The sequence below is a fragment of the Neodiprion fabricii genome, chromosome 6, assembly GCF_021155785.1.
Source record: "Neodiprion fabricii isolate iyNeoFabr1 chromosome 6, iyNeoFabr1.1, whole genome shotgun sequence".
NCBI classification, from domain to species: domain Eukaryota; kingdom Metazoa; phylum Arthropoda; class Insecta; order Hymenoptera; family Diprionidae; genus Neodiprion; species Neodiprion fabricii.
The window spans coordinates 3,506,348-3,533,731 of NC_060244.1; the positions used below are offsets into that span (position 1 = coordinate 3,506,348).

Sequence of the window (27,384 nt, forward strand, 5' to 3'; positions counted from 1 at the left end):
TTCACGTACGGATGTATGCGTGCGTACATTACGATACGTCATAATTTGCGGCCCGCTTGACAATGAACAGACACGGCAAGAACGACGACCTGAACGATACGAAATCACGCGTCAGGAACCTCGTCTTAAGATAAGTCTCGTCACGTGACTTTCAGCTCAGTCTTATACGTTCTAACCCGTTCAAGTGACAGTGCTTGCCAGGAGTCGAAGAGCTAATATCAGCTGATCGTACGTACCTATAGACGATATTTACTACGTCATAGGGTAGCGCAAATACCAAACGTGCTGACAAAGCAGTTCGTGCCGAATATTAAAGGTTTCATTCAGTTTTTACGTCTCGTGTTGCCAGTATCTAGAAGGATAATAGTTTTACGGAAATAATATCAGAATGGCAAGTGTTCAGCGTAACGAATTATACGACGATTGGAAGAAACGAGTAAGTCGCTGAAGCAACAAACGCTGTATACTCGAGCATTCGTTCACCGTATGCGTCACGTTCACACCGTCGGAGATTACTCCGAAATGAATTATTTTATCAAGGAAACCAATCTGTGGCACTAAGATAAACGGCATTGTTTACAGGCATTCCTTGGACCGCTTCCACATGGCTTTCTCAGAGTCGAAGAAAGCCCACGGCAACAACAAGAGGCTGCCGATCAACAAGCCGCTCTGGCGCTACAGCACCATCTCCAAAGTGCACCGCCCGTGGTAGCTGCTCGCATGGGCAGACTGAGCGTGACGATTACTCAGGTTGGCGTTTTGCAAAATTACAGGCCTCGATACAGAGCATCAAATATTCAGTACAATTAGAAAACAACCCATCAGTTGATGATCGTACTACCAACAACAAGAACAACAACAATAATAACAAACCATTTCAAAATACAGGCAAAATTGGTTAAGAATTACGGCATGACCAGAATGGATCCTTACGTCAGATTGCGAGTCGGTCATTCCATTTATGAAACACATACAGATCCAAACGGAGGGAAAAACCCGCACTGGAACAAAGTTTTGCAATGGTAACACACTTGAGCAGCTTCTACGTTTAAACCTTACAAATGATTACGATAGATATTTTTGACTGATTCTTGTTGAACCTGTTGTACAAATCAACTTATGATTTTTTTTCATCAAATTCGGTTTGGTATTATTGTCGTTATTTTAACTATTACTTATTTCAGCTACCTTCCACCTGGGGTAACGCAAATATACGTTGAAATTTACGACGAGTGTTCGTTTATGATGGATGAACTTATAGCTTGGGGTCATATAGAAATACCACCCCAAGTAATTTTGGCAGGAGAGACTCACGAGGACTGGTATCCCCTTAGTGGAAAACAAGGGGATAATCAGGAAGGCATGATTAACATGGTTTTCAGTTATTTGGTAATTTGAAAGGACTGAATTTATCTTTTAAAACTTTGCGTTACCTCGTTGATCCATCAATAACGGTTGGCACGTTTCTTTTCCTACTATTGATGATCGACGTTTAAATTTTTTATTCAGCCTACTCCTGGTAATCCATACATTGGTCAAACGCCAGTAATGATGGTTCCTTCGACTAATTTATGTGGTATGACACAATATGCACCGGTCAATGTGTATACGACTCCACCTGCCGTCGCTGCTGTTCCAACTGTTGATCCGAGTCAGAGGGCAAACGCAGAAATTGAATTGAGACAGGTAATATGGATTTTGTCAGTGTTGTCATAGAATGTTGGCAAAGTTTAGCGCTAACCGTATTGGATGTGTATTTTACAGATCGCAGAGATGTTCCCAAACGTTGATACCGAGGTCATTAAGTCCGTGTACGATGCGAATCAAGGAAAGAAGGATGTGACAATAAATTCTCTGTTGCAAATGTGCGAATAAATGTCAAAAAACGATTGTCATATTCAAATTGCCATATCTGTATTTTCCGCTGAAGTTGTATTCCATTTTAATTGTAATATATTTATAAATTATTATAACGGTTATTAATTTTACTCTTGTCTTTGTTACATACGTAACTGTTTTAAGATTCATATTTCAAACTTGCAGAAGAGATTTTAACTTGGTGTAATTACCATTGTACTGAACTACATAGGTCTTTAGTTCAAATAGGTTTCATCTCGATTTTATAACTCATTTTACTAAAAATTACGTGCATAAATATAAATATTGATATTTGTATATAATGTTGATTAAATTAATCAATTAAAGAATAATAACAATTTCTTAAAGTTTCGATACTTCAGAAGCTTATAAATCCTACATGGATCAGTGAATCGTTATTCCAATAGTTATCTGCCAATGTTAATACATTAACGTTATCACTAGGCATGTGATTCATTGCTCCCTGAGATATGAAATATTGTTTCCAACTTAAATTGTGTTATTACGAAGAATTATCAGATTCTCCATACTGACATGACTGTGCTCATCTTTACTTGGAATGTCGATCATGCTGATGCGATAACTTATATTAATAGACGTTTACTTATAACTTAAATTGCAATCATTTCATAGATTTGCACGTTTTTAAGCTTTAAATGTGGGATCAGAGCATATAATAAATGAAAAAAAAAGTTCTTTCCACAGAATACCATACCCCATAATGGAATGCGAGTCCCCTCCTCCCTGCCCCCCAAGGTTGGTGACAATTATTTCAATAATACCTGAATATAAATGGACCCCACTAAGTTTAAGTTGGACAAACATTTTTTGTATTCCACCCAACACCGACAAGCTCGACTTAGAATTGGCGAAAAATATAGTATGTTACCTGGCCAAAATATTTTTCTAGTGCACTTCAAGATGACCACATATAAAAATATGTACTTTGCCAGTGTGGCAGATATTTAATAATTGGGTCCGTTACCATTCTGGCGAGCGGAACGTTCCTCGATAGCATTTTAAGCAGCGCGTAAATCTTCATGCGGCTGTAATTATCATAAAATGGTGAACGAAGAATGTACAAGAGCAGTGCAACCCGTCTACGAGAGATTTCGTCAAACTCTTCCTTTCGCAGGGTTACTGCTTTTGTCTCATTGCTGTACAACTTCAAACTGGAAAATTAGAGTTGTTTTGTGAAAATTATTAGTCGACTGTCAAAATTATTTACAGATATATGTCACCTCATCGGCTCACCTTGCAAGGTCAATAATCAGAGATAAAAACCACGATTTCCATTGCTTCTGTCCGCTTACGGATAAGCATCCAAGGTGCAACAATGGTTTGATAATATACAAAGTCTGAAAATGTAAACAACGCCGTAATTGGGTATAATTAATGCTTGCAATGAGCCGGAGTTCGTAACATTGAAATTTTTTAGCCGGCACAAACCTCTGCGAGAATTATTTTTTTATTCGGTGTAAGATCAATGGTGGTTTGTTGGTCATCGATTCCTAACGGAGGAATAGGTGCCCATGACCTAAACTGAGAACATCCACCCGAATTGACCTTTCGAACGACTTTCTTAGATCTTTTTAGGGCAAAACCGTCCTTCTCAATTGTTTCGACCTTATCGGATATTTTGTCACGTTTGATTGGTGGAATCGGAGGACTTTGCGTCACTCTTTCTTTGTAACGATGAACTAGCAAAAGTCGCATTACCGATCTGCGGTAAAAAACAATTTATGTAATTGTAACGGAGAGTTACTTCTTCATCGAAATTATTCAAATAAACGAAACAAAAGGTATGTACTTAAAAGCCTGAAGTATAACAATGATGAGCCATTTTCCAGTCTCTCCCCACAGTTTGCTCGCCGAAATTTCCAAAAGAACTTCCGAATATTCCAAGACAGTCAACCAAATTCTTATCTTCGAGTGATACTTTGGCAATTTAGTCTCTACCTGAGTATTAGCATTTATAATCCTATCGTTGAACAGTACAAGTAAGTTGGACATCGAATAGACGAGCTCCGACATCAAAGTTGAATTGTTTATCCGTCCTGCGTTACAAAATTTGTACATCAATTTAAATACGGTTGAACAATATGCGAAACAAGTAACATGTCGATTAGGATAAATACGAACCAGCGGTGAAATACGACAGCCATTTGACCGTACTTTCGATGTCCCCTGCTAGTTGAGGATTTGATGTAACCCATTTTTTATATTTCTCAACGTATATTAAAACGGTATTCATATTGTGCGAAGGCATCTTGGTCAGATTTATTCCTTTGACAAAGACTCGACGAAAAGAAATATTTACATCAGTTTCTGCGTTATAGGTTAGCTTTCAGAATCCAGATATTGTTCTGCTACTATCTCGAATAACGAGGCATTTTTTTGTGGCTCATTTGCTTTGATAGGTGCAGCGAAGTGTCGACGCGAAACTGAACAGCAAACTGTGAGCGTAAATGACTGTTAAAATTTGAAAAAGTGTGTAAAATCGTCGACAACAAGAGTCGTCGTAGTTCTACCGACTGCATCGATCCAATGGAATACGCGATAATACATTCATACGGCGACGAACATCGTTACTTCTATTCAAATTCCCGACACGAAGAAATTAGTTGCGTAATCGTTCGGACCTTGTCAAAGCTAACATCGAAAACAGTTGTGCATACATGTATCCATAATTAGAAACTCCTATAATCGCTTGTGTATAACATCGATGCTCACAATGCGCGCCACGCTAAATTCGAAAGCTGTTCATCGAGCCACGTTTCACAACGCGACAGCGAGGAAATCTGACGGTAAGTAAATGAGAAACTAAATTCTTTTACAAATACCTACATGTCAGCCATTTAGGTACAGGTTGAAAAATTTCGAAAAACCGGCTAACGATCCGTAACGTGAAAATTGAAATAAGTAGACCACGTCAGTCTTTTGTTCGAATTAATTTACCTACTGTTATTCCGCATGTGAAATCGCGTAGGTATGCATTTATCGCCGCAAGCTCGTAAACAAAATTTCAATCCTCGAATCGCGGTTATCGTTTGTGCAATCACTTTCGTCCCGACCTAGCTCCGGCGCCGAGTCCGGTGGTCAGAATTTGTCAGAACTTGTCCGAACCAGGCAGCAGATGGTTTACTTTCCGTACCTAGTGTCAACGTGTATATTACAGTGTGCGGTCGTATTAGCTTTGGCTGAATATTTAGCAAAGGTAAATACGTGACTCAGACAATAATTAAATACGAGATAAGTTATATTTTCACACATTATTACGGATTCAACGTTTGGTACTGTATATATATACGTATGCAATGTATGCACGTTTCAAGCGTTTTGACAGCTGCACAGCAGATTTATACGCGCAGCTAACGTGGAGAAAGTGCACAGACAAAATATTGATATTGCAACGTACTCGAATTATCGTCTGTCCGTGATCGATAAGCTATTGAAACAATGAATTTCTCGGTTTTGAGAGTGGAAAAGAAGGCGGAGAAATTAATAAAAGGAATTAATCGAGCTGAGGTTAACTCTGATACGATCATTGACTGTAAGGATTTCCAAAGAAAGTCAGACGTACTGTTGGAACGTTCGAAACAGTTATTCGTGATAATTGTCGTCTGATTAAATTCCTTCCCCCATTGTCTTAAACGCTCTGTATTTCCTAATACCCGATGATGGATTGTTGTAAATTTATCCATTTCATTTTCAGATAAGTGCGATGAAAGATTGTTGGATTTTATTTTCATTCTAATCTGCAGTTATTGAAATTTGCCTGCTCGACGTTAAAATGCCTAAACAATCAGGTATGAAAATCAATTATTGCACTCCATAGTTTCATTCATTAAATTCTAATATTTATAATACCCACGTTTTTCATTAGTTTATTATCAACAATTATTAGTCAACTTTACTTGCAATGAAATGCTTCGTCATCGTACCAGATTTCTTCATTCAAAGTATCAAATAAAAGTTGGAACCTGCCCACATTACATCCTGTTTCAGATTGTTCTCTTATCACGGTTGACTCATCTAATTAACCAATAATTATGTCTGTAAAATAAAATGTGAAATATCCCGTAGGGATAGATATCAATGCTACGGTATAACACTGTGCCAATGAAACTTTTATGCTTCAGAAATTTATTGTGAAATACTATCGGTCCAAATGTTTCTGAATTGATTCATATTAATGAACCGTATTATAAATACGCACATCTTTTGTTTTCAATCGATAAGAGAACTTGGCTGAATACCCTTTGTTGCAGTAAAAGTAAGATTACATTTAACAGCTATTGAATTATTTCAAGGCATTGTAATTTTACGACCATCTGATAACAACCAGATAGTCTGGCTGTCAAAAAAAGTTTACAATTCGTTAATGAGTTCTGCATTTTTGTGTGACTGAACAATTGCACATCTTTTCTCATCTTTTCCTTGACAATCGTCCATTTTAAATAAATTTAATGTAAACGCAATCTTACGGAATACTTGCTCTGAAACTTTTCATTATTGAAAAATTTCCTAGGTGTATGAATAACTCCATAACTATATCTCATCTAAAAAGTTAGATTTCAAAAGTTGATTTCTATGACAACGATTTATTGTTGGATGATTCCTTTCGAACAATTGAGGTATTAATCAGTAATTTTTACCAACTTGCATAAGCCCACAAGAATAATTACCACTTTTCTAGCAATCGTCCTAATTCAATAATTTCCAATGATACAATATCAGTCTGTATATCGTTTTAGTCAGTCCGCAGTTCCTCAAGTACATCAGTTTAGTTACACTAACTCTTCAAAATGCTGTCCTGGGACTCAGCATGCGTTACGCGCGAACCAGATCTGGAGACATGTTTTTATCGTCAACAGGTAATTGAATAGTTTGATAATAAGTTGGGATTTTTTAATACTTGCATTAGGTCTGCCATATCCCTTGCATTTTCCGTAATGCATTTTTTGTCTGGTCACTAAATACTCTTTGTATGGTGATCAATACTTCTCGTACTTATAAACGATCTGTAATAGACCTGAGTACTAATTTTCTGATACAGCTGTGGTTATGGCGGAAGTGGTTAAGCTAGTAACATGTCTAGTGTTGGTCTATATGGAAGAAGGGAGTATAAGAAAATTTCTACACGCCATTGACAAAACCGTGCTCAAACAGCCTATGGACACTTTGAAAGTCTGCGTACCATCTCTGGTCTATATCATACAAAATAATTTGTTGTACGTGTCCGCCTCCCATTTGGATGCGGCGACATATCAGGTAAATTCAAAATCAATCCTTTAAAATGTTTGAGTCTCGTTTCGCAAGACTTTTTTAAGCACGGAATAATACTTTTTCCCAATTTCAGGTAACATATCAACTGAAGATCTTGACGACAGCTTTCTTTGCCGTATTGATACTTCATAGAACTTTACGCTCCATTCAGTGGGGTGCCTTGGTTCTACTCTTGGCAGGCGTTGTCTTGGTTCAACTAGCTCAAAGCAGTCCAACCACTGTACCATCGGGAATGGAACAAAATCAGTTGGTTGGATTTTCAGCTGCGCTGAGCGCATGTTTCCTATCAGGATTTGCAGGAATTTACTTTGAAAAAATTCTTAAAGGATCTGATATTTCTGTTTGGATGCGAAACGTTCAACTGAGTTTGCTTTCTTTACCGTTTGGATTATTCACTTGTTTTTTATACGACGGAGCAGTTATTCGCCACCAGGGATTCTTTTTCGGTTACGATTGGTTCGTTAATTATTTAGTCCTGCTCCAAGCCGGTGGTGGGCTCGTTGTAGCGATGGTCGTCAAACACGCCGATAACATCCTGAAGGGTTTTGCTACCTCGCTAGCCATCGTTATATCTTGCATAGCTTCCATATACTTGTTCGCATTCCATTTAACTTTCCAATTCAGTACTGGAGCAGCTTTGGTTATTTGTTCGATTTTTATGTACAGTCATCAACCAAGAAAGACCATTATTTCTGACACTCATTCACTCATTGATAAAGTGTGAAATCGAAGTTATTAGGGACTATTTCAATTTAGGAATTAATAAATTAAAATCTTTGATACTAATTGGCAGAGTTGTGTGAAATTTATTCAAGTAATATTGTTTGGATTGCTGAAATTCCCGTATGGAATTATAAGCTTGATTCGAGAATGATAAAATCATCAAAATCGTCAAACTTCTTGAATTTGTCAAATTCACATTCTTGGGAATAAAAAAATTACCTCAATTTTGTATTCATCTCAAGTATTACCTCATCATTTGAGGTTTATCTATTTTACGAAAAGTATAAATATTTGTTGACGATACGTTACTGCTATAATATTAATGGTAATAAAAGTATCGTACCATATAAAAAACTTATATCATTTGACTGAATCGAAAACTGCTCGATCTCTGTATTCCAACCATTCTGTAGATTTGCGCTGCCAGTAAAGCCAACTCGTTGTTCAATTCCAAGTAAAATTAAAATTTATTTCATAGATATTCTATTTCTGATTCCGTGTTCTTATACTTTCTTTGCACGTTATGATTGTGGGAAGGCCTTCGTGAGTTTCGTCTTATGAGAGAAAAAAGAAACAGAAACTTGCAGTATTGGTAATATATAATACTCTAGGAACTTTGTTGGATGTTGCATTAAGTTGCATCCCTTGTGAATTGAAAGACGTTAGCGGTTCAAGCAGTGGAATAATTTTCAGTTCCAATTGAAAATTAAATTAACACCTCGCGATTATCCACATCGTTTTGTAGATACTTTTATGGAATAATCGAAACGCATATCAAATTTCAGCTCTTGCAAGTTCACCATATCTTTCAACAGCATCTCAAATACCTTTCTATTTTGAGTTGATTATCCGTTCAAGAAATAAATATTGAAGCTTCGATAAACCTTTCCTATGCGAATACTCAATTCATTAGTGAAGAATTAGCTGATCTGACACCTGTACTTAGTACAAATACGAAATTCTCATTTTTTATTTATATCATTGTTCTTGTTTCTCGACTGTTGTCAAAATACTTAGTGATTAATAAATTCGATGAAACAAAAAATAATTGTGGATGCTAAAATGACGGGAAAGAGTTATAATTAAAATCCTGGATCATTTGCGTAAATGTATATAGATATGTGTATATTCGTTCCTCGTTTTTGTGCCTATTATGATTATAGTATTATAATTTTATCACATTTCAAATTCCAGTGAACTCATGAGATTGAAGTTTGTAATATCATTGTAACAATGTATTTTCAGAAAAATTCGCTATTTCATAATGTGAGAATTATTTAAAATTTAGTCACTGGTTTAGAGCATGAAAAAAGATAATATCTTGAGGATTTAACTTCTTCAAAGTCACTCTAAAGTTGTAAAATAGTGATTTTTATTTCAACGTTTCTTTATATTGACTTTACTAACTTCAGCTTCATGCTAATTCAAGACAATTTTCTACTTACTCTCGATGTCAATTGCAAGTTGCTTATACTTGCAAAAATGCATCCATTATACTTATATATATACCCATATTATGTTATTAATGTATAAGATTTTTTTTAATCAGGGGCTGTAAATAAACCTATATTTTTATACATAAAATGAACTCCTACTACAATTGTAAATAGCTTTTAACAAGTAATAATCACTCAATCATTTTTAAGCGCTGGATATATTCAGCTGAAGAATTGTAACGTTTTGTTGTATTTGATTCGATTGTTAAGCTGGATTAATAAACATCATTTTGATTTAGTCTTACACCAACTAAGTAATTTTAATGTATCGATATTTGTGTGGGATACGTCGATCTTTCTATCAATGATGCTCCTTCAACTCGGAACCTGAATAATCCTTGAATGTAAATGCATGTAAATTGCGTCAAGTGCAATATCACTTTCAAATTAATGGTGTAAAAATTAAATTTCAATGGGTGTATTCGCTTGACTCCACGCCACTGATTATATTGATGACTGATTGGTCGTTTCTCCTTTCAATTCATGGCATTGAAAAGAGAAGCAAGTAATTCTCCTCAATGCGATCGTAATCAAGGAGTCAAGAGAATATACCTATTACTTGCCGATATATGTCGTAACACGACGCGTGTGGCCAATGAAATTGTTGAAATCAAAAAATCTTGCAGACCAGTCAACTATTGAGCGTGAAAAAACTTGCGGGAAAAGTATTAATAATCAGAAAAAATCACAGCGTTCGATAATCGTCAGTTACAGAGTTTGCGAATGCGAATGACAAAAATGTTCAATTCTCGATAAAGAAACTAGTTTCTGGAGCCGTGATAAGGACAACTACGATACGAGATGTGTTGGATTTGATTTTTAAGGGTTGGCAAACCCGTCAGCAAGTGGTCTTTCAATGACTGCAATTCGTCCCCGTCAGTATCGTCGGCTTCTAACAGATTTGCATTTTTATTTTTCCCTCGTGCGTCTTTCGCTTATCGTTCCGTAGGCCGGAGCTAATAAAATTGGTGAAGAATGAGCGAACAGCCGCAGTGCAAGAAGAGCAAGATGACGAGCTCGTTGGATCAGCTAAAAACGCTTACCACAGTTGTCGCCGACACTGGCGATTTCCAAGGTAAAGGAGATTCGTATCGCTTAACATTACACTACACCTTGTGCGACGCGAATCTTACATTATTTACCGATATTACATCACGAATTAAACATCTCGCGCGTCAGAATGATTTGCGATTTATTATTTCCAGCAATTCGGTGCGGTCTCATTCACCTGTAGTAATTATTTCAGCATTCGTTTGTTTCCAATTCCTATATCTCGCAGGTTATCTTATCGGCAAGACGTGCAACCACCTGTACCGAAGAATTAAAAAAATACGCGATGTAATACGCGTGCAGATTAGAGCGTAACGCGGAATCGTTCGTTTCTAAAGAAAAAAAAAAAAAACGCATGAATTGAATTTACACCAAATGACATTGACCGTTGCGTGAAAGTCATTCAATAATCATTCAAAGGTCCCTCATGTGCCGCAAAAACACGCGTTCGAATGGCGCAACATTATCGATAATTATCGTTGATAGTACATCGAATGTTTCAAATTCAAATTGTAAATGAAAATTGTTTCGTTATCTACTTAGAGTTGAAATTTCGAAAGAACTAGGCCTTTCAAACATCTCTATGAAGCGATGGCTACAGAATACCTGTTGCATGTTTGTAACAGCAGTGTAATTTCGGTATGAGATTATCGAAAAAACTTGCTTTTTATTTTTTCAGTCTTGCAAAAATATAGTTTGAAAACTATGCCTTCATAAAAATTGTTATAATTCAATGTTAGATGGAATATTATCTTGTATTGTAATTCAATGTTCCGTATTAATATTATAATATATATGTATTCCAACATATTCATCTTGCCTAAGAATGTAAGATACATTTGATTGATAGTTAAAAATTCTATTTACCAGCTATGGAAAAATTTAAACCCACTGATGCTACAACAAACCCGTCTCTAATTCTCGCTGCTGCGACCGACAAGAAATATGCTCATCTAATTGACAAGGCTGTGCAGTATGGAGCTAAAGTTGGAACGTGAGTTGTGAACGAATAAATGCATCTCTCTCATTTCTCTTAAATAGGAAACGAAGCGAAAATTGATTGAAGAATTGTAGTTCCCTATTTCTGTTCTGACTATCCATTTAAATGTCTGATGACGGAGAATCCCCTAAATTCGTGAAAGTCCGTTGAATGTTTAACTTGTGAAACATCCGAGCAAAATTATGAAATTATTATTTTTACATTCCTTATTTTTTCGTAATTTTTTGTAACGGCACGCTGTAGTTGGAAAAAATAAAAACCATTTCTCTAGCCACAAAAACTGAATTAATCAACCAGTTTCAGGCGTATTTTATATCATACATGATATACCAAAACAATTCACTTGCGTTAGAAGTCGTGAAATTTTGTTTTAGGACTTCTAATGTCAGTCAATTATTTCAGTATATTATTTATAAAAAAATGAGAGTAGAATTTGCAATGATACGGCTAAAACTTGTTTAAAAGGTTATCCCATATTGTGAAGTTGTCTGAGATTTGAGAAAGCGATATGAACTGTGTCTGTGAAATACGAATCAAACAGTCGAGAACAATAAAAACAGAAAATTATAACGGGTCGTTACATATTACCCCCATTGAACATTTACCGGATATTCAAGAATCCGGGGTTATAGCTTATCGATAAGAAATAATGTGAGATCCCTTATCTCCTAACTTGATGATGGGCCATTATATATTATGCTCGTTAAACGTTTAACGGATGTTCATGAATCCGGAACTATAGTTTATCAATACAAAATAATGCAAGATTCCTTATCTCCTGACTTGATAAACCAAGCAAGACAAGAATTCGGTGTATTTAACAGAAATATTAATTCACAACATTTAGCACACTGGCTGAACAAACTGAGGCGGCTATTGATATGACATGCGTCCTTTTCGGACAAGCAATTCTGAAAATTGTACCTGGACGAGTTTCTACTGAAGTTGACGCTAGACTTTCGTTTGATAAGGAAGCTAGCATTGAAAAAGCTAAGAAACTCATTTCCTTGTACGAGGAAGCTGGGATTAGTAAAGAACGTATTCTTATAAAGCTTGCATCTACATGGGAAGGCATCCAGGCAGCCAAGTAAGTTCTAACTTTAACGATAAGCAGACTCCGCGTATTCAAATGGTTCCAGATTTTGTTAATATAATATCTGCATTATGTTTTATCAAGGGAACTCGAAACGAAGTACGGAATTCACTGCAACTTGACTCTTCTGTTTTCATTTGCTCAAGCCATCGCATGTGCTGAAGCCGGTGTGACTTTGATCTCTCCATTTGTGGGACGAATTCTCGATTGGTGAGAATCTCGATTTTGCTGCATAAAATTCCGCTTCGGTCGACACGCGAATCAATTCAAACTCTGAAACTTTTGTTCTCCAGGTACGTCGCGAACACTAATAACAAGTCATACGAAGCCAAGGAGGACCCCGGAGTCATTTCCGTAACCAAGATTTACAACTATTATAAAAAGTATGGGTATAAAACCGTTGTGATGGGCGCATCCTTCAGAAATATTGGTCAGTATACATATATTGCAAAACATTTACACACTGCGTTTAGAATGATCCAGCAGTTAGTCATTATCAAAATATTAATTGAAAAAACAATTTGTCTCTCTAGGTGAAATCAAAGAATTGGCTGGTTGTGACTACCTGACAATTAGCCCGAAGCTGTTGGACGAATTGGAAAAAAGTACCGAACCGGTGAAGCAAGCCTTGAATGTTGCTGCAGCTAAAAAATCAGATCTTGAAAAGATAACTCTTGACGAAGCAAAGTTTAGATGGTTATTAAACGAGGATCAGATGGCAACTGATAAACTCTCTGATGGGATCCGGAAATTTGCCGTGGATATGTGTAAACTCGAAAAGCTTCTCCAGGAGAAATTGCAAGCCTAATTTCTTTCTGTATAAATCCTATGATGACGTAATTCATCAATTGTTGTGTACATAGAAACTGAAAATTTTAACATTTCCAACAGAATATTTTTTTTCTACACCTTGTTGGTGGCTGTGTACTCTGTCATAGGTGATTGTTTACGAAAATATTCACAATAAAGAAATCTTTAAACTTAATAACTCTAAGTACTGGCAGAAAATATTGCTTCAGCTCCTTTTCGAATACTTTGTACATTGTAATATAATTATGGTATTATGGAAGTGTGAAAGTCCATTTTGACCCTACAAACAAGATCTCTTCCTTAGACTGTAGCTCAATTTTAAAATTATGGAACGCTAAAAAGTATAGAGGCCGCTGAAAGTTGACCATAATTTTGAAAAATCTAAGCTTTTCAAATTTCTCGAAAAATATTTTCGACCTGATTATCTTATCATTGTTCAAGGATCTGCAGGCCAAAAAGGCGTAAACGAAAGATGAGAAAGAGCAAGAATAGTTATTATCAATTACATGAAGTGCTAACCGAATCGGTAAGCTACTCTGTCAAAGCAGATGGACTTTTTTGCTTCTAGGTTGATAATGCAGGCCACTAGATGTGCCGATACAACTGAAGTCTTACATATCCACCCCTGGCATAGTCAACTAGCATATCGATAAAAAGTACGTTATCGCTCGCATTTTGTTCGTGATGGTATTTATGTCTAACTCGAAGTGCAATTGTATGATTGAAAATATTTCAAATCCATGCGACTTACTCATGCTGCATCGTGTAAATCAGGCCAGCCTCGACATCAGAACTGAATTCACATCACAATCACTGGTTAAATTATGTATTGCTGAAGGTATCACTGAACAAATTTTATATTCCCATGAGCATCACTCACTAAATTTGATATTCCTGTGGTTATCACTGGTTATCACTAAAGGTAGAATTCCATCCAGGTACTGCGAATCACTAAATAAATTATGTCGATGCATGCGACGATTCGATCGCGAAATCTTCGGTACATTGTCAAGATGGCAAGATGGTAGCATCTCGATTGTTTGTTGTTTATACCGGGACACGACAGACAAAACCGAATGATGTGTTGGATATTAAAAAAAAAAATTGTTTACCTCGTAACTTTCTTTTGTTCAACCGACTTGCACGTCGAATTATTCACTCACAATATTTTCACTCACAATGTTTTCACTCACAATTATCTCTCGACGGGCGCAGGATTCCCGGAGCAGGTGATTTTCATCAGCATGTGCTCAACACGACACGATAAATAACGTAATTACGACATAATTTTTATGGTAATTTCGTTGACCTGCCGTTGCGAAGCGTCCGAACTCTCTGAGCGTTGCATTTGAAACTGCATCCGCAACCAACTTCGCATCGTTGCTCACGTGATACCGATCGTATGTTGTTTATCTCGGCGATCAAAATGAATGCTATAAGAAAATTCAAGGTCATGAAAAATTCACATTACATATTATTGAATAATAAATGAACCTAGTTGAGATGCTTACTTCTTTTGGACAAACGTATACTGAACGAATATGAATTTAGTCGAGTTCAAGCCTTTAACATGCAAACCGCGATAATAATGGAAATCAGAAAAAGTAGAGGCTGCTGTAACGAGGTTTTGTTCACTGGAAAATTCAGTACTGATTTAGTGCTCTGTTAAATTACAACGAACATTGAATAACGCGATTTATACGCTGCAAAATTCGACCGCGTGACTCCCTGCTCGCTCGCTATTCGTGAACTGAGCTCGGATTCTCAGTCCACGTCTCCGCAGCGCCTCTATAACCGATTTTCCGTGGATTTTGGGTTGCTGTTTACACCAAATCAGGCGCTAATTTGAAATTTCATCTCCGCGTCATATATTTACATCGACACGCATTCAATTCTAGTTGCGAGTTGACGATAAATGCAGGATTCTTAAGCTGGACGCAGTAGTAAAATCTAGAGATTAAAAATGTAAAATCATGTAATGATAAATTATTCTGTATATAAGACACTCACGCACGAATTATTCAATCGAGACAACCCGTTGGCTTGCTCAGTGGCAAATTACTCAGAGAAAATCAAAAATACCGTATAATTCTCACACGATTTATACACTCGTTTATTTAACTGTAACTCTGATGTTTTCCAGTTTTCAACCGCAATTTCCAGTAATATTCGAATACCGTTGCATTGTTCTGTCGATTACAAAATCCGAGAACAATATTATCCGCACGCCGTCGATATCGGTATATCATCACTCGGCTTATACCGGCGGTAGCCAACTCGCACTGTGTAATGGTAATAACCACTGATATCTGCATATAATAATACATATCTGTATATATATATATATATATAGTTGCCGACTGATAATATATCCTTATAATAATATAGATGCGCTTTCGCAGATCGTGCGAGTCAGGAAACTTTAAAAATCTGAATTTTCAGCAAAATAACGTGATAACACCAGAGACGGAACGTGTGGCATGGGCATTCTGAAAAAAAAAACTATAACTTCGAGCTCTGTTGGGTTCTAAATCCGGAGTGGTTCATTCATGCTCCTGGGACGTGGAGCGTATTGGTTTGCTTTTTTGCAGGCGTGCAATTGGTCAAACCTGCATAAATACAGATTTAATACCAGAGGCGTAGTAACCAAAGACTGACTGACAGTAACACGTCACGGATTTGATCGTAAGTCGGGAGGAGGAATTTTTACATCTAGTCAAAGGGGAAACAAACAAAGGTCGTAAGAGGTCAAGCTGCTGACGAGCACAAGGTAATTTGCTATAGAAAAATAGCAACAAATTCGCAGTCAACATAAATAAAGGGACAGGTGGAAAGATGTCTCTCGATAGCTCGAAAGAAAGAGGTAAAGTGAAAATACTAGACGGTGGCTTTTCAACTCAGCTGTCAGTTCATGTTGGCAATAAGGTTGACGGTGATCCCTTGTGGACAGCGAGATTCTTAGCTACTAATCCAGATGCAGTTCTGGCGACTCATCTCGACTTTCTACGAGCCGGTGCCGACATCATTCAAACAAATACTTATCAGGCTTCGATCGGTGGTTTTATGAAGCATCTAAACCTGACTGCGGAAGAAAGCTTAGCCCTGATCAAAAGCGCGGTAGATATTGCCAAAGAAGCAATCAAAATTCATTCGGCGGAGACCAAGAACGATCGAAAGTTGATCGTCGGTACTATTGGGCCTTATGGTGCTGCGCTGCACAATGGCTCAGAGTACACCGGAGCTTACGATCCAGACGTTACCGCCGAAGCGATTAAAAATTGGCACAAGCCTCGTTTGGAAGTTTTGGTAAAAGGTGGAGTAGATCTGCTCGCTTTCGAGACCATACCAAATAAAATTGAGGCTGAAGCATTGGTCGACCTGCTGAGGGACTATCCGGCAATGAAAGCCTGGCTGTCGTTCTCATGTCGTCAGGATGGAAGGAGTCTGGCTGACGGTAGCAATTTCAAAGAGGTCGCTCTGGCATGTTTCGTCAAAGCTTTACCTGGACAGATAGTCGCTGTAGGAGTGAATTGCATCGCTCCACGATGCGTTTCTCCTTTACTTGCCGAAATCAATAAGGACAGAAAAGAGGATAGTCTACCTTTGGTCGTTTATCCTAATAGCGGAGAGCGGTACGTTGTTAGCGAAGGGTGGCAACCTGGAGAGACTACGGATTCTCTGGAAAACTTTGTTGCCGATTGGCTAAATCTCGGGGTTCGATACATCGGCGGTTGCTGCCGTACATATGCCAAGGATATAACACTGATACGAGATGCTGTCAAACGCTGGGAATCGGAAACTTTGAAGTAACTAAAGCGGAAGAAATTCAAATGAACTGAGAATACTGTTTCAAAAGTACTTTGACAAAATTGGGCCATCGTTCACCTCGATAGGAGTTACATTCGAAGAACGTCTATAAGATTCAAGCTGTTTTTTTCTCATTCGGTCAGATCCACCATAAAACAGTCCACCGTAACGTAGTTTGTATAATGGTTCTTTGCGATCCGGAAACAATATAATTTTGCGACATCTCTTCATGTCGAACCAAGCTAGCTGAACTATTTAATTCAGATTGTATTTTAAAAATCTGGCAGACTACTGCGATAAAACCGGTTCATTGAGGAATTCATTAGAGATCTGCAAGTCATGTAAAAACGTATCTCAAAGTACATATTTCTCTGAACGACTGAATCTAAAGTACAATACTCCATCCGTGTGCACTTGTGCGCCAGAATTTATTAATGCGGCTATTAAAGCTTCTGACTTTAAGTCAGCTTGCAAATTGCTACTTTGTACTTCTTACAAAAACACATTGAAGACTGTACTGCTTCTACAGACTGTAAAAAATCAAAGAATTGAAACTACATAATTATATAGTTTTTGTAAAGTTTATGTATTGATAACTTTTGTACGTCTATACAAATAAGCATTGATAAATAAAGATATACAGTTTATCGTTAATTTTTCTTGTTATTATGTTTAATAATATAATGTTGAAATTGAAAATGGCATATATTTATTACATACACAAGTGTTATTCATCCGATGCTCTGTATTTTGAACTATCAGACTTTGAAAGAAATTTAACGTAACGGCAGGAGAATATATTTATAAATTTTTTCACAGAAAAACCATACGTGTCAATTAGCATACAGGTTGTCCGCAAATTCATATGCACCTAAAAACGTTGGGAAATTTTCGTTCAAGTCCAAAGATACGGGCAATAAATTTTACCTGGAAAGTTGATGCAATGCGGAATTTTATTTAGAAACCAATAAAAATTCTTAGTTAATATGCAAATACCCGCATATTAAAATATCATGGTGTAATTAGGTTTTGTTTTTTTAGTCCACTTCGTACGGGCATGATTTTATCCTTGAACACGTTTTTCGCTTAGTTTGGGGTTAAAAAAAGTATAAAACTGAAAATTCACGGAAAAAATCAAGGCATGAAAAAAACTCTCTCCTTTTCTGTTGAGCTGTGTTATATCCGTAGTATGAGGCCTTAATCGGGAAATGCGGAAAATGGATGAGGGAATTCTGTAACGATAAAATTATGAACGTGACTCACGAGCAACAATTGATTTACCTTGTTCGCTTGGCTTTGTAGTATCCTTGACCTGAGCTGACATTTGGTATGGATAAATTGAAAATCAATAAAACACCTGAAAAAATAAACAACCATTATTAATAACTGTATAATATGCATGTGGATATATACTGCTCGAGGTTCTGCGGTACGCATATTGTTAGTTTTCAATGCAAAGCGGTATGAACTGACAAAATTTATCCGACAATCAGCAGACTCGTGCAATTTAATTGCATTACAATGTCCGTGTTTTTCTAAATTAATGACATTAGTCGCAGCCTCAATTGTATTCACATTCGAAGACTATATTATTGCATTCTCGCATAGAATTGTTTTAGATTGATGGCTTATACCCTCTGTTGTATAAATAATTTTCGTCCAGAAGATAGTGAAGTTCATAATTTCGCGTGAATGTCGGGTATTTCTAAAATCAATTTGATTACGACGCATTTACTTCCAATTTGGAATCGTTATTTTCGTCAGTTGATTTCCTCAACTATTTCAACGTTTTATTTATAAAAAACAATGTGTTTAGAAACCACACGCGACAGAATCAAGCCCAGAATTTTTCCGTCAATAATCTATTACTTGCGAATGAAAAAAAAAAAAAAATGTCAGGCTGATAACGATACCACACTTTATTCACAACTTGAACTACGATCAGTATCATTTTCAAGTAAGTCGAGTAGACTCTAAGGGCAATTCCTTCGATCGCGACCTGCGGAGAGACAAAAATTATATCGGACCCAAAACTATGAAAGACCCTTGATTAACACGATAGTAAGGAACAAGATTCTGGCCGGACATCAAATTCGCTGATCAATCCGTTAGTGTGAATAGTAACTAGCAATAGGTTGGGAATAAATGTTGCGTGATTTATTCTACCTTGAAGATGTAAATGTTTTTATTATTACATCGTTTGATAAATGGCGATGTGATCGTGAGCTTTGCTGATGACGGTGAGAATTGCGCAGCCTTCGAAAAAGTGATTAGAACTGAGTTAGACGAAGTTCTAAGCAATTGAAAGCGAAGTTGTCCATGGTCATTGTGGGTTTGACGAGTAATCGAAACACCTCTTTGCTGGGGGTACTGATCTTGACCTTACTTTCAATGTCGAGTCCTATAATCCACGATGAGTCATGATGATGATTTTTTATTATAATGCTCTCCGAATACAAGATCGGAATCAAGAGACCAGTCCTGAAAATTCAAAGCGCCTTCAGATTTACTAATATTCACGTTCACAGTTTCGGCGATGTACTTGCCTACAATCTTCATGACGACCACATGTAAGAAATGGCCGCGAATAATTCGCCATAGCACTTGCGTGAAAAAATCCATCCATTCTCCTAATTCCTTTATTGCCTAGAGATTAATTTAAAAATCAGGAGTGTGTATAACGAATTCGTACACGTGGTCAACATTCATAGATTCTTGCCGCCTGGAATGACAAGGTGGACCGGACCGGTGCTGTCGCCACAATTTCTTTAAACGCAAATCGGTTTAATCACGACATGTGAACCCTGAAATTAGAAGGATCTTGCGTAAACGGTCGATAAAAAGTCAAGGAATGCATGGGGATATCTTAGAGTATTCGACGGACGTATGCTGCAAAGATCAGGTATCAGTAAGGCGCAGTAGCCACTGAAACGGCACCTTGTTGAAATCGGTACCACTCGGTGAGTGAAGCTGGTTCACTTTGCAGAGTACTTTATGTGAACGTATATTTATCGGGGTAGTTCTTTCTTTTCCTTCGTGAGAAATGCCGACCAATCCCAAATGCCAGCTCACTACGTTATAAAATATTTCGCTCGAATCAATAAATTGGTCATTATATAATAGGAGAATTTGATTGAACAAAGCATGTGTTGGTGATTTTCAGTGACCGCGGTTTCGTAATTATTATCGCCGATCGGTCAGCTGAGTGTTGGATATAAATGAACTTGATAAGGCCAAGTTGTGTATTGGATCTGCTTTATTCATGTTCAGGAAGTGTTTAATTTTTGTCGTTCGAGACTGCTGCACGTATCGTTAAATTTTACACAGCGAAAATCCGCTACCCCAACGTAACCGCAAGTGCAACTGCATCGGATAGTATACATCGATCGCGTTTGTATCGAAGAAACCAAAGCGATGAGGAGGTGCGAAGCAGGTGCGATAATCGCCTTCGTTATCTTGATGCAAGGCCCCGTCGAGGGAATGTCCTTCAACATCCTGAGGGCCATCTTATCACCGCCGGTCCCACGAATTACTCGCGTCAGAAACGCGTCTCCTCGAGAGCTCAGGCTGAAGAATTCCTTAGCGGTCTCTGACTTTGTAAGTAGCGAGAACTAGCGACAAAGTACGATTAAGTTCTTGGCTAACTCTTTGGTTTCTTTCCCCTTCGTTCACGCCGGTGCGTTTTTGATTCGAAAGATGCAACGCTCGGCGGATGTGCTGCAGTTCTTTGGCCGTAATGTCGAATGACAGAGAAACACCGCCACGTTGAGCGTTTGCATTTACTACCAACAACGTGTGCAAACTAATCAGGCGTAAGACAAACTCGTGTCTCTTGCAAGCCAGACAGCCACCGCTTCCAAGGTTGCCAAGGTTGAACGCCACGCGGCAGGAATTCCCGACGATCGTTTACATGCTTTGAGAACAGACTTTGCAGTTTTCTTTTGTTTCGTCGATTTCATTATTTTTCCTTCTGGGGAATCTCCTTTGTTCTGGTTCTTAGGTGGACCGCGTGGATTCGTTCTTCAACAATTCGTTTCAATGTGTCATCCACCCGTATTTTCGCGGAATTAATTTGCAATGCGGATAAAAGTCTTGAGAGGAAACGCGTACAAGTTATAAAGAAACTTTCGTTGTCCGTATGAGGAAAATCTGTACGAGCTGCAAAAGCATGTAGCTTTTCCAGCGGCTAGATTCCAATCGGTTGCGATCTCAGACGGTAGGATGCAACAGATTCGGGATTTATCGGGAAGTAAAGAATAAAACTAATTCCATGAAAACCACACCGTACATACAATTGTAATTTTCAGCTGGGATTGGTTAAGCAGTATCATTATCCAGCCGAGGAGCACAACGTGACGACCATAGATGGCTACAATCTAAGATTCCATAGAATTCCTGGTAGTGCACGTTCATCTCTAGTCGAAAAGAAGCCCGTAGTTTTCGTCCAGCATGGCATCTCGGCGTCGTCTGACAGTTGGGTTTTAATGGGCCCTGGAAGGGATTTAGGTGAGGTTCAATAATCATTTTTGCTGGGTCAAGGTTGACGAGCGGATGGTGAGCGTGGGCAAACGTTACATGAAGTGGAAAAGAGGGAGTCGATCGTAAACCGGTTTACTTTTTTTGTTATCTACAACTCGTACGTCATTGATCCTTGATAGATGATGAAAAATTACGAATAATAGTAACAGGAATGAAGACTAGAATGAAAAAAATCGTCCAACTTTGCCCTGGTAAACATATTTTCCAAATGTAGGTCAATATCCTTATGTACGTATCTTGTTACTTTAAGTATAAACAGCAATTGAATTAGTTTCTCACAAAAATTGGTTTTAATTTCGTTATAAATATTTACGTGTAAGAAGCGAGATATCAAGTGAAGTATTATTAAAAATTACAATGTCATGCTATAATCAAATTGTGCACAGCGACGATTTCTTTCATCAGAAAAGCACTGAAGCCAGCTGACTTCTTCGACGAAAATGGCATCTATTATCGCGTAACGCGTATAATATGTTAGTTACCCGAGATTCATTTCGTTTCACGAATAATTGCTTACGAACACAACATTTTCTAACGTCAGACGGCAATTTGTTTGCATCACTTACATAAGATGATTTACCACTCAGTACTATACAGTCAAAACTTCTGAGGTCAGCGTGCTATAATGACCTGTTATTATTATATACTTAAGGCCTTAAAATTCGTGCGAAGTAATTGTCTCGTGACGAATCCGGAACTTTTTCCCCGCGTCAAATAATCACCCCGAATAACGAAGCTCGCAAGTTCCATTTTTGCAACATGTAGTTACAAACGATCTTTGAGAAAAATTGAAGTCACTCGAAGCTTACGTGAGGCGCGCTTTGAGATTTGTTCTAGTGCAAGATGAAGATTAAACAGTTTTTCGACGTTGTTATTAAGTCGTAATGTCAAACCCGTTTTCACGCTTCAAGACCACCGAAGCCAAGAAAAGAGAAATAAATAAGAACCTACCACGGACACGTAGGTCAAGAATTTCTTCTTTCAATACTTTCGGAAGCTGCAGTGCAAGGCTGCTTTGTTCCCGGAGAGCCGAAATCTGACTTTTATTGTTAGCCAAGCTGCGCCTACTGATCATTGAAAGAAAAAATTAAAATAAAATGAACGATTGAACGTGCAGACGTAACTGACAGATAAAAGAAGTATTTGTATGTATTCAATTTGTTGCAGTATTTTTACTCGCAGACGCTGGCTACGACGTGTGGGTCGGCAACTTTCGAGGCAATTCATACTCAAGATCTCACGTCGTTCTGAGTCCCGAAGATCCGAAATTTTGGCAATTCAGGTACCTCCTACCATTGCTCTCCGTAAATCTTTCACCACCTACCGCACATTATGTAACCATTTTTCTTCATGCAACTTCCAGCCGAATCTTACGAGCTACCAATTACCCCTTGAAAATTTTTACCAACAATTCTTCCACCAACCGTCAGTCGTAATCACATTTACAAATAATGTATCATGCACGATACATGGATCGAAGCTGGATTCCATACCGTCGTTATTACAAGTTCCAATGCTCGAGATCCAAAGATCGGCTGGCAATAAGACTCTGGAGCGCTGACGACCGACTTACAAGTGACTGCCGGCCATCCGAAGATAGCTCTATTCGCTGTATCACTGTTGTTATTATTATTGTTGTTAATATTATGGATAGACTTCGGTGTGTTCCAATTTGTTTCCAACCGTTCTTCAGGAATAAGACGAGGCGATCTCTTGTACGCGGCAGAAAAATAATCCGAATGGACGATCCGATCAATATCAGTCAGTCAAATCTCGCCACTACATCTCTGCTAAGTTGTTCACCTTGCAATCGCGATCGTAGCTGGTCAACATTGGACGCGTGGATACGCGATCAACTCCGTGATTTTCTCGGACACATTGGAACGGTGCATTTCATCGCCTCTACATTTCTCGCACGCCCTCGTTACCGATTCCGAGTCAACTTTGTCATCCTTGTCCTAGATTCGTCGGATAATTTTCAACGCTGCTCTTTCTACTCCCTGCAGTTTCCACGAAATGGCGTACTACGATCTTCCCGCCATGATAGACTACGCTCTCGATCATACCGGCCAAAAGAGTCTGATCTACATCGGACACTCCATGGGCACGACCACCAGCTATATTCTGCTCTCGGAAAGACCGGAGTACAACAATCGATTGCGATTGGTTGTCAGTTTCGCGCCAGTTGCTTACTGGAAGCACGGACGTACGGGAATCCAAAAATTGTTAGTGGATAATGGTGATTTCATCGAGGTAAATCGACCTACATAAAGTGTAATAAAAATTGTAAAATTTTATAAGTGATATAAGTATATCGATGTGGGACCATTGACCCTGATTCAATTATCGATGGGACGTGTAAACGTGTTTCAGCAAACGCTTCGTAACCAGGGAATTCACGAACTATATCCGCAAAGCACTCTCATCACACAACTGCTAAACTCACTGTGCAACGAAAATGCTGCTACCCACAAAGTTTGCTTAAACGTATACTTTAGGGTTTTTGGATCAGATCCCGAGCAGTTCAACACTGTGAGTTATTAAATCCATGGCTATACTTTTTTCTGCAGCATACAATCAATCAATAAGTTGTTGAAAACTCTGATCTATAATATTCACAGACTCTCATTCCGTACCTGGTGAGCTACTTTCCTGCCGGGATGTCGCTCAAGACGCTGGCGCACTACTATCAACACTTATCTAGTGGTAGAAATTATTGAACAATATTTTTCAAGCATCGTGCTTTTTCAATTTACGGTTCACTTCCCACCGGTTGGCAGGTCAATTTAGGCAGTACGATTACGGCTACGTCGAGAATTTCGGACGTTACCAGCAGGCCGAACCACCGGCTTACGACGTCTCCAAGATAACAGCACCAGTTGCTCTCTTTTACGGCAGGAACGACCCCCTTTCCCGTGAAGTGGTAAGAAAAAATTTGGCTACCCTCGCGGTCGATGGATCGATTTATAACTCAATCAAATATCGATTTTCTGTTTACCTTCACTCTCATATGCCTGCAGGACGTTGTGGAACTGAAGAAAAGGTTGACGAACGTTGTAGCTTCGGTCGCAATATCTTATCCAGCGTTCAATCACGTTGACTTCGTATGGGCCACCGACGCCAAACGTCTTCTGTACGACGATACCATAGAATTAATTCACCAATACAAATAAAATAGGTTTCCATTTCACGCTGCGGATTCCCGTGGTTTCATCACAAGTTGGACCATATTCTTGTATCAACAATAATTATGTCATGACTACATATAAGCTTTCTGCATCGGTTCGAATAGGTCGCTATTTTAATTTTAATTTCTCATCGTTTAACGTGGGAACATTCCACTTTTCTTTAAGAGATAAAATACTTGTAAATTATTAAATATTTTTGAAAACCAAGCATGTATCCTTGAAGCTGATTCTTGAAGCTTTTCAAACCTCCACAACAAGACTCAGCTATCATAATCAGACCATACGTTACAGAAATCAGAAAACATTCGATTTTCTTTTTTATGGTAAATTTTGCGGAACTTTTTAAATATTAGGTGCGAATCATTGCTCACGCTATGACACGTCAATTTTCACGGTATAAAGTGGACATGCAATGAAACGCGAAGCTTGACAGAAAATGTAAGAAATATACATCGATTGTCTTTAATCGCTGCCCTTCTAGTTATTATACCCGTAATATGAGCATTTACGCAGAAAATGCGAAAAATGGATGGACAAATTCTGTAACAATAAAATTATAAACTCAACCATGAGCAATAATTGATTCAAGCGGTTTATCCAGCTTTCCAGCGTCCCTGACCTGAGCCGATATTGACAACATATTGCAAACGAATACTACACCTGAGAACATAAACAGCAATTATTAATACCTGTAGGTATAACATGCATGCGGGTTCTGCTGAGTTCCTTCAGTATACTTAGTTTTTAATGCAAATCGGTACACGGTGAAAAAACTAATGCGCGCGACAATGATCAGACTGGAGTAATTGCGTTTATAATGTCCGTGTTTTTCTCATTCCATAATGTTCGTCATAGCCCGAGTAACGTCCAGATTTTCAGATTGTATAGCAATATCATCGCACAGAATTGTTTCGTACTTGTACTCCCTGTCGTATATTACATAATTATGGTCCCGAGGGCAGTGATTTTCGTAATTCAAAGTGAATGTCGGGTATTTTTCACATCACTTCGATTGCAAAGAAATTTTCTTTCAATTTGAAATCGTTATTTTGGACAGTGAATTACCAATTGTTGAATAGTTGCCTGATTACATCGTCCCCCGCACTATCTTAGAGGTGAAACAGCACACATCACATCGGTTCACGGTTTAACATCGAGCTAATTACATATATGGATGATGAGTATAAAAGTAGTAATATCATGTACTTGACACCGGATCGCAGATCTAAGTTCATACGTGTTCCGATGTAACGGATTACTCACAGTATGTTTTGGCACACACCTTATGGAATCTGTGTCGTGTGTAGGGTTTGAAATGCTTTGAGATGCAGGTTTACATTTTCCTCTCTATCAAAGTTACCGAATCATTAATTACACACACCATTGCATTAGTTAAATTCACCTAGGAAGTATAAGTTTTTATTTTCCTGTTGTTGTACAAATAGCATCCAGGCACATACATATATACATACATATATATAGCGATTCATTCCACCTTGAAAATGTAAACGTTTTTTTTATTCCGTTATTACATAAATTGCGATGTGATCGTAAGATTTGCTGATGACGGTGAGAATTACGCAGCCTTCGAAAAAGCGATTAGAACTGCGTTAGACGAAGTTCTTAGCATTGGAAAGCGAAGACGTCCACGGTCATTCCGAGTTTGTTAATAATCGAAACATCTCTTTGTTGGCGATACTGATCTTCACTTTATCGTCAATGTCGAATCCTAATCCGTGCTAAACTGTAACGATGGTGTTTGTTATAATGCTTCCCGAGTACACGACCGGTGCTGAAAGACCGATCCTGAAAATTCGAAGTGCCTTCAGATTCACTAATATTCTTGTAACGTGTCAGAATTCATCGAGCCGATTCATGTAACTTCGTCAGTTTAGTTGGTGAACATTGTATTCTGCCGATCGGCAAAAAATCGATTGCACGGGGCAAAACAACGCTCTGCAGTACCTTTCGGACCGAGTTCGTGACGTCCAGCTTCCGACTAATCGTTCCCGTCCCGTAAACAAATTAACGCTTTATCATAATTAACAAGAACTTGATTGATCTATCATGTCATCTGACACATTCTGCTGCACTGCAATATTGTGGCGTATCGCGAAATCGTCCTTCGATCTTTCAGAGCCCGTCCTCGACTTGTGGTTGAAGATTGAGAGTTTGACGTAGAATCCTCTCCATCAAATTGTTTATCGGTTTTTCCCGCTGGTCGTTACTGACGAATAACGATTTGTACTTCGGTCCTCCTGCTTGTCGAAATCGTTCGAATTGATCTGTAACACTAAAAACTTCATCTACAGAATAAGCAAACTCTTCTAATTGGGAAAACATCGCGGAACATAAATCAGTAGCGCCCCGCCCCTGCATTGAATTCGGTCTTTCTGCTCGGTAAAGTGTTTCATCTTTTAAAATGGGATAGATCTTACTGTAAGTATTGAATTTCATGCTCTAGCTTTACTTTATTCGCCCAGTTGTGTAGTCGGCGCATAATTTATGGGG

The 27,384-nt window shown here is 38.1% G+C and overlaps 6 protein-coding genes and 1 long non-coding RNA gene across 10 annotated transcripts in view; 5 read left to right on the top strand and 2 right to left on the bottom strand.

Annotated features, from left to right (window-relative positions):
* LOC124185792 overlaps positions 1-15,063 on the bottom strand; it is a 30,634-nt gene extending 15,571 nt beyond the window's left edge. The window contains exons 1-2 of the long non-coding RNA XR_006871472.1: positions 14,851-15,063; positions 14,091-14,772 (exon numbers count right to left, since the gene is read on the bottom strand). This is a non-coding gene — a long non-coding RNA (uncharacterized LOC124185792). The remainder of the gene's footprint in view (positions 1-14,090; positions 14,773-14,850) is intronic.
* LOC124185790 (toll-interacting protein A-like) lies at positions 63-2,748 on the top strand. The gene is made up of 6 exons (XM_046576908.1): positions 63-436; positions 583-750; positions 889-1,022; positions 1,185-1,389; positions 1,510-1,686; positions 1,765-2,748. Exons 1-6 carry the CDS (start codon positions 389-391, stop codon positions 1,873-1,875), a joined length of 843 nt encoding a protein of 280 aa, XP_046432864.1. The 5' UTR covers positions 63-388; the 3' UTR covers positions 1,876-2,748.
* Positions 1,893-4,156, bottom strand: LOC124185785 (peroxisomal membrane protein PEX16). Its single transcript, XM_046576897.1, has 5 exons — positions 4,021-4,156; positions 3,689-3,935; positions 3,328-3,601; positions 3,133-3,236; positions 1,893-3,050 (listed from the first exon to the last, which is right to left on the bottom strand). Exons 1-5 carry the CDS (start codon positions 4,145-4,147, stop codon positions 2,795-2,797), a joined length of 1,008 nt encoding a protein of 335 aa, XP_046432853.1. The 5' UTR covers positions 4,148-4,156; the 3' UTR covers positions 1,893-2,794.
* Positions 4,559-9,630, top strand: LOC124185787 (UDP-galactose translocator). Of its 3 annotated transcripts, none has more exons than XM_046576901.1 (5): positions 4,559-4,685; positions 5,594-5,687; positions 6,636-6,755; positions 6,938-7,152; positions 7,241-9,630. In XM_046576901.1, the coding sequence occupies exons 2-5, from the start codon at positions 5,672-5,674 to the stop codon at positions 7,889-7,891; spliced, it is 1,002 nt and encodes a 333-aa protein (XP_046432857.1). In that variant the 5' UTR covers positions 4,559-4,685; positions 5,594-5,671; the 3' UTR covers positions 7,892-9,630. The 3 variants fall into 3 exon arrangements, with proteins under 3 accessions (XP_046432857.1, XP_046432858.1, XP_046432859.1); XM_046576902.1 differs by lacking the exon at positions 4,559-4,685 and adding an exon at positions 4,822-5,095; XM_046576903.1 differs by lacking the exon at positions 4,559-4,685 and adding an exon at positions 5,161-5,431.
* Positions 10,231-13,523, top strand: LOC124185786 (transaldolase). Of its 2 annotated transcripts, none has more exons than XM_046576898.1 (6): positions 10,231-10,461; positions 11,307-11,430; positions 12,284-12,523; positions 12,614-12,739; positions 12,823-12,959; positions 13,063-13,523. In XM_046576898.1, the coding sequence occupies exons 1-6, from the start codon at positions 10,362-10,364 to the stop codon at positions 13,335-13,337; spliced, it is 1,002 nt and encodes a 333-aa protein (XP_046432854.1). In that variant the 5' UTR covers positions 10,231-10,361; the 3' UTR covers positions 13,338-13,523. The 2 variants fall into 2 exon arrangements, with proteins under 2 accessions (XP_046432854.1, XP_046432855.1); XM_046576899.1 differs by lacking the exon at positions 10,231-10,461 and adding an exon at positions 10,933-11,075.
* An 800-nt stretch (positions 15,064-15,863) lies between the features above and the next one.
* LOC124185788 (homocysteine S-methyltransferase 1-like) lies at positions 15,864-17,800 on the top strand. Its single transcript, XM_046576904.1, has one exon. The coding sequence runs from the start codon at positions 16,175-16,177 to the stop codon at positions 17,147-17,149; it is 975 nt and encodes a 324-aa protein (XP_046432860.1). The 5' UTR covers positions 15,864-16,174; the 3' UTR covers positions 17,150-17,800.
* A 2,693-nt stretch (positions 17,801-20,493) lies between these two features.
* LOC124185783 (lipase 3-like) lies at positions 20,494-25,080 on the top strand. Its single transcript, XM_046576895.1, has 8 exons — positions 20,494-20,743; positions 21,454-21,652; positions 22,853-22,967; positions 23,692-23,938; positions 24,059-24,217; positions 24,307-24,391; positions 24,466-24,608; positions 24,706-25,080. Exons 1-8 carry the CDS (start codon positions 20,561-20,563, stop codon positions 24,856-24,858), a joined length of 1,284 nt encoding a protein of 427 aa, XP_046432851.1. The 5' UTR covers positions 20,494-20,560; the 3' UTR covers positions 24,859-25,080.
* Positions 25,081-27,384: the final 2,304 nt, after the last annotated feature.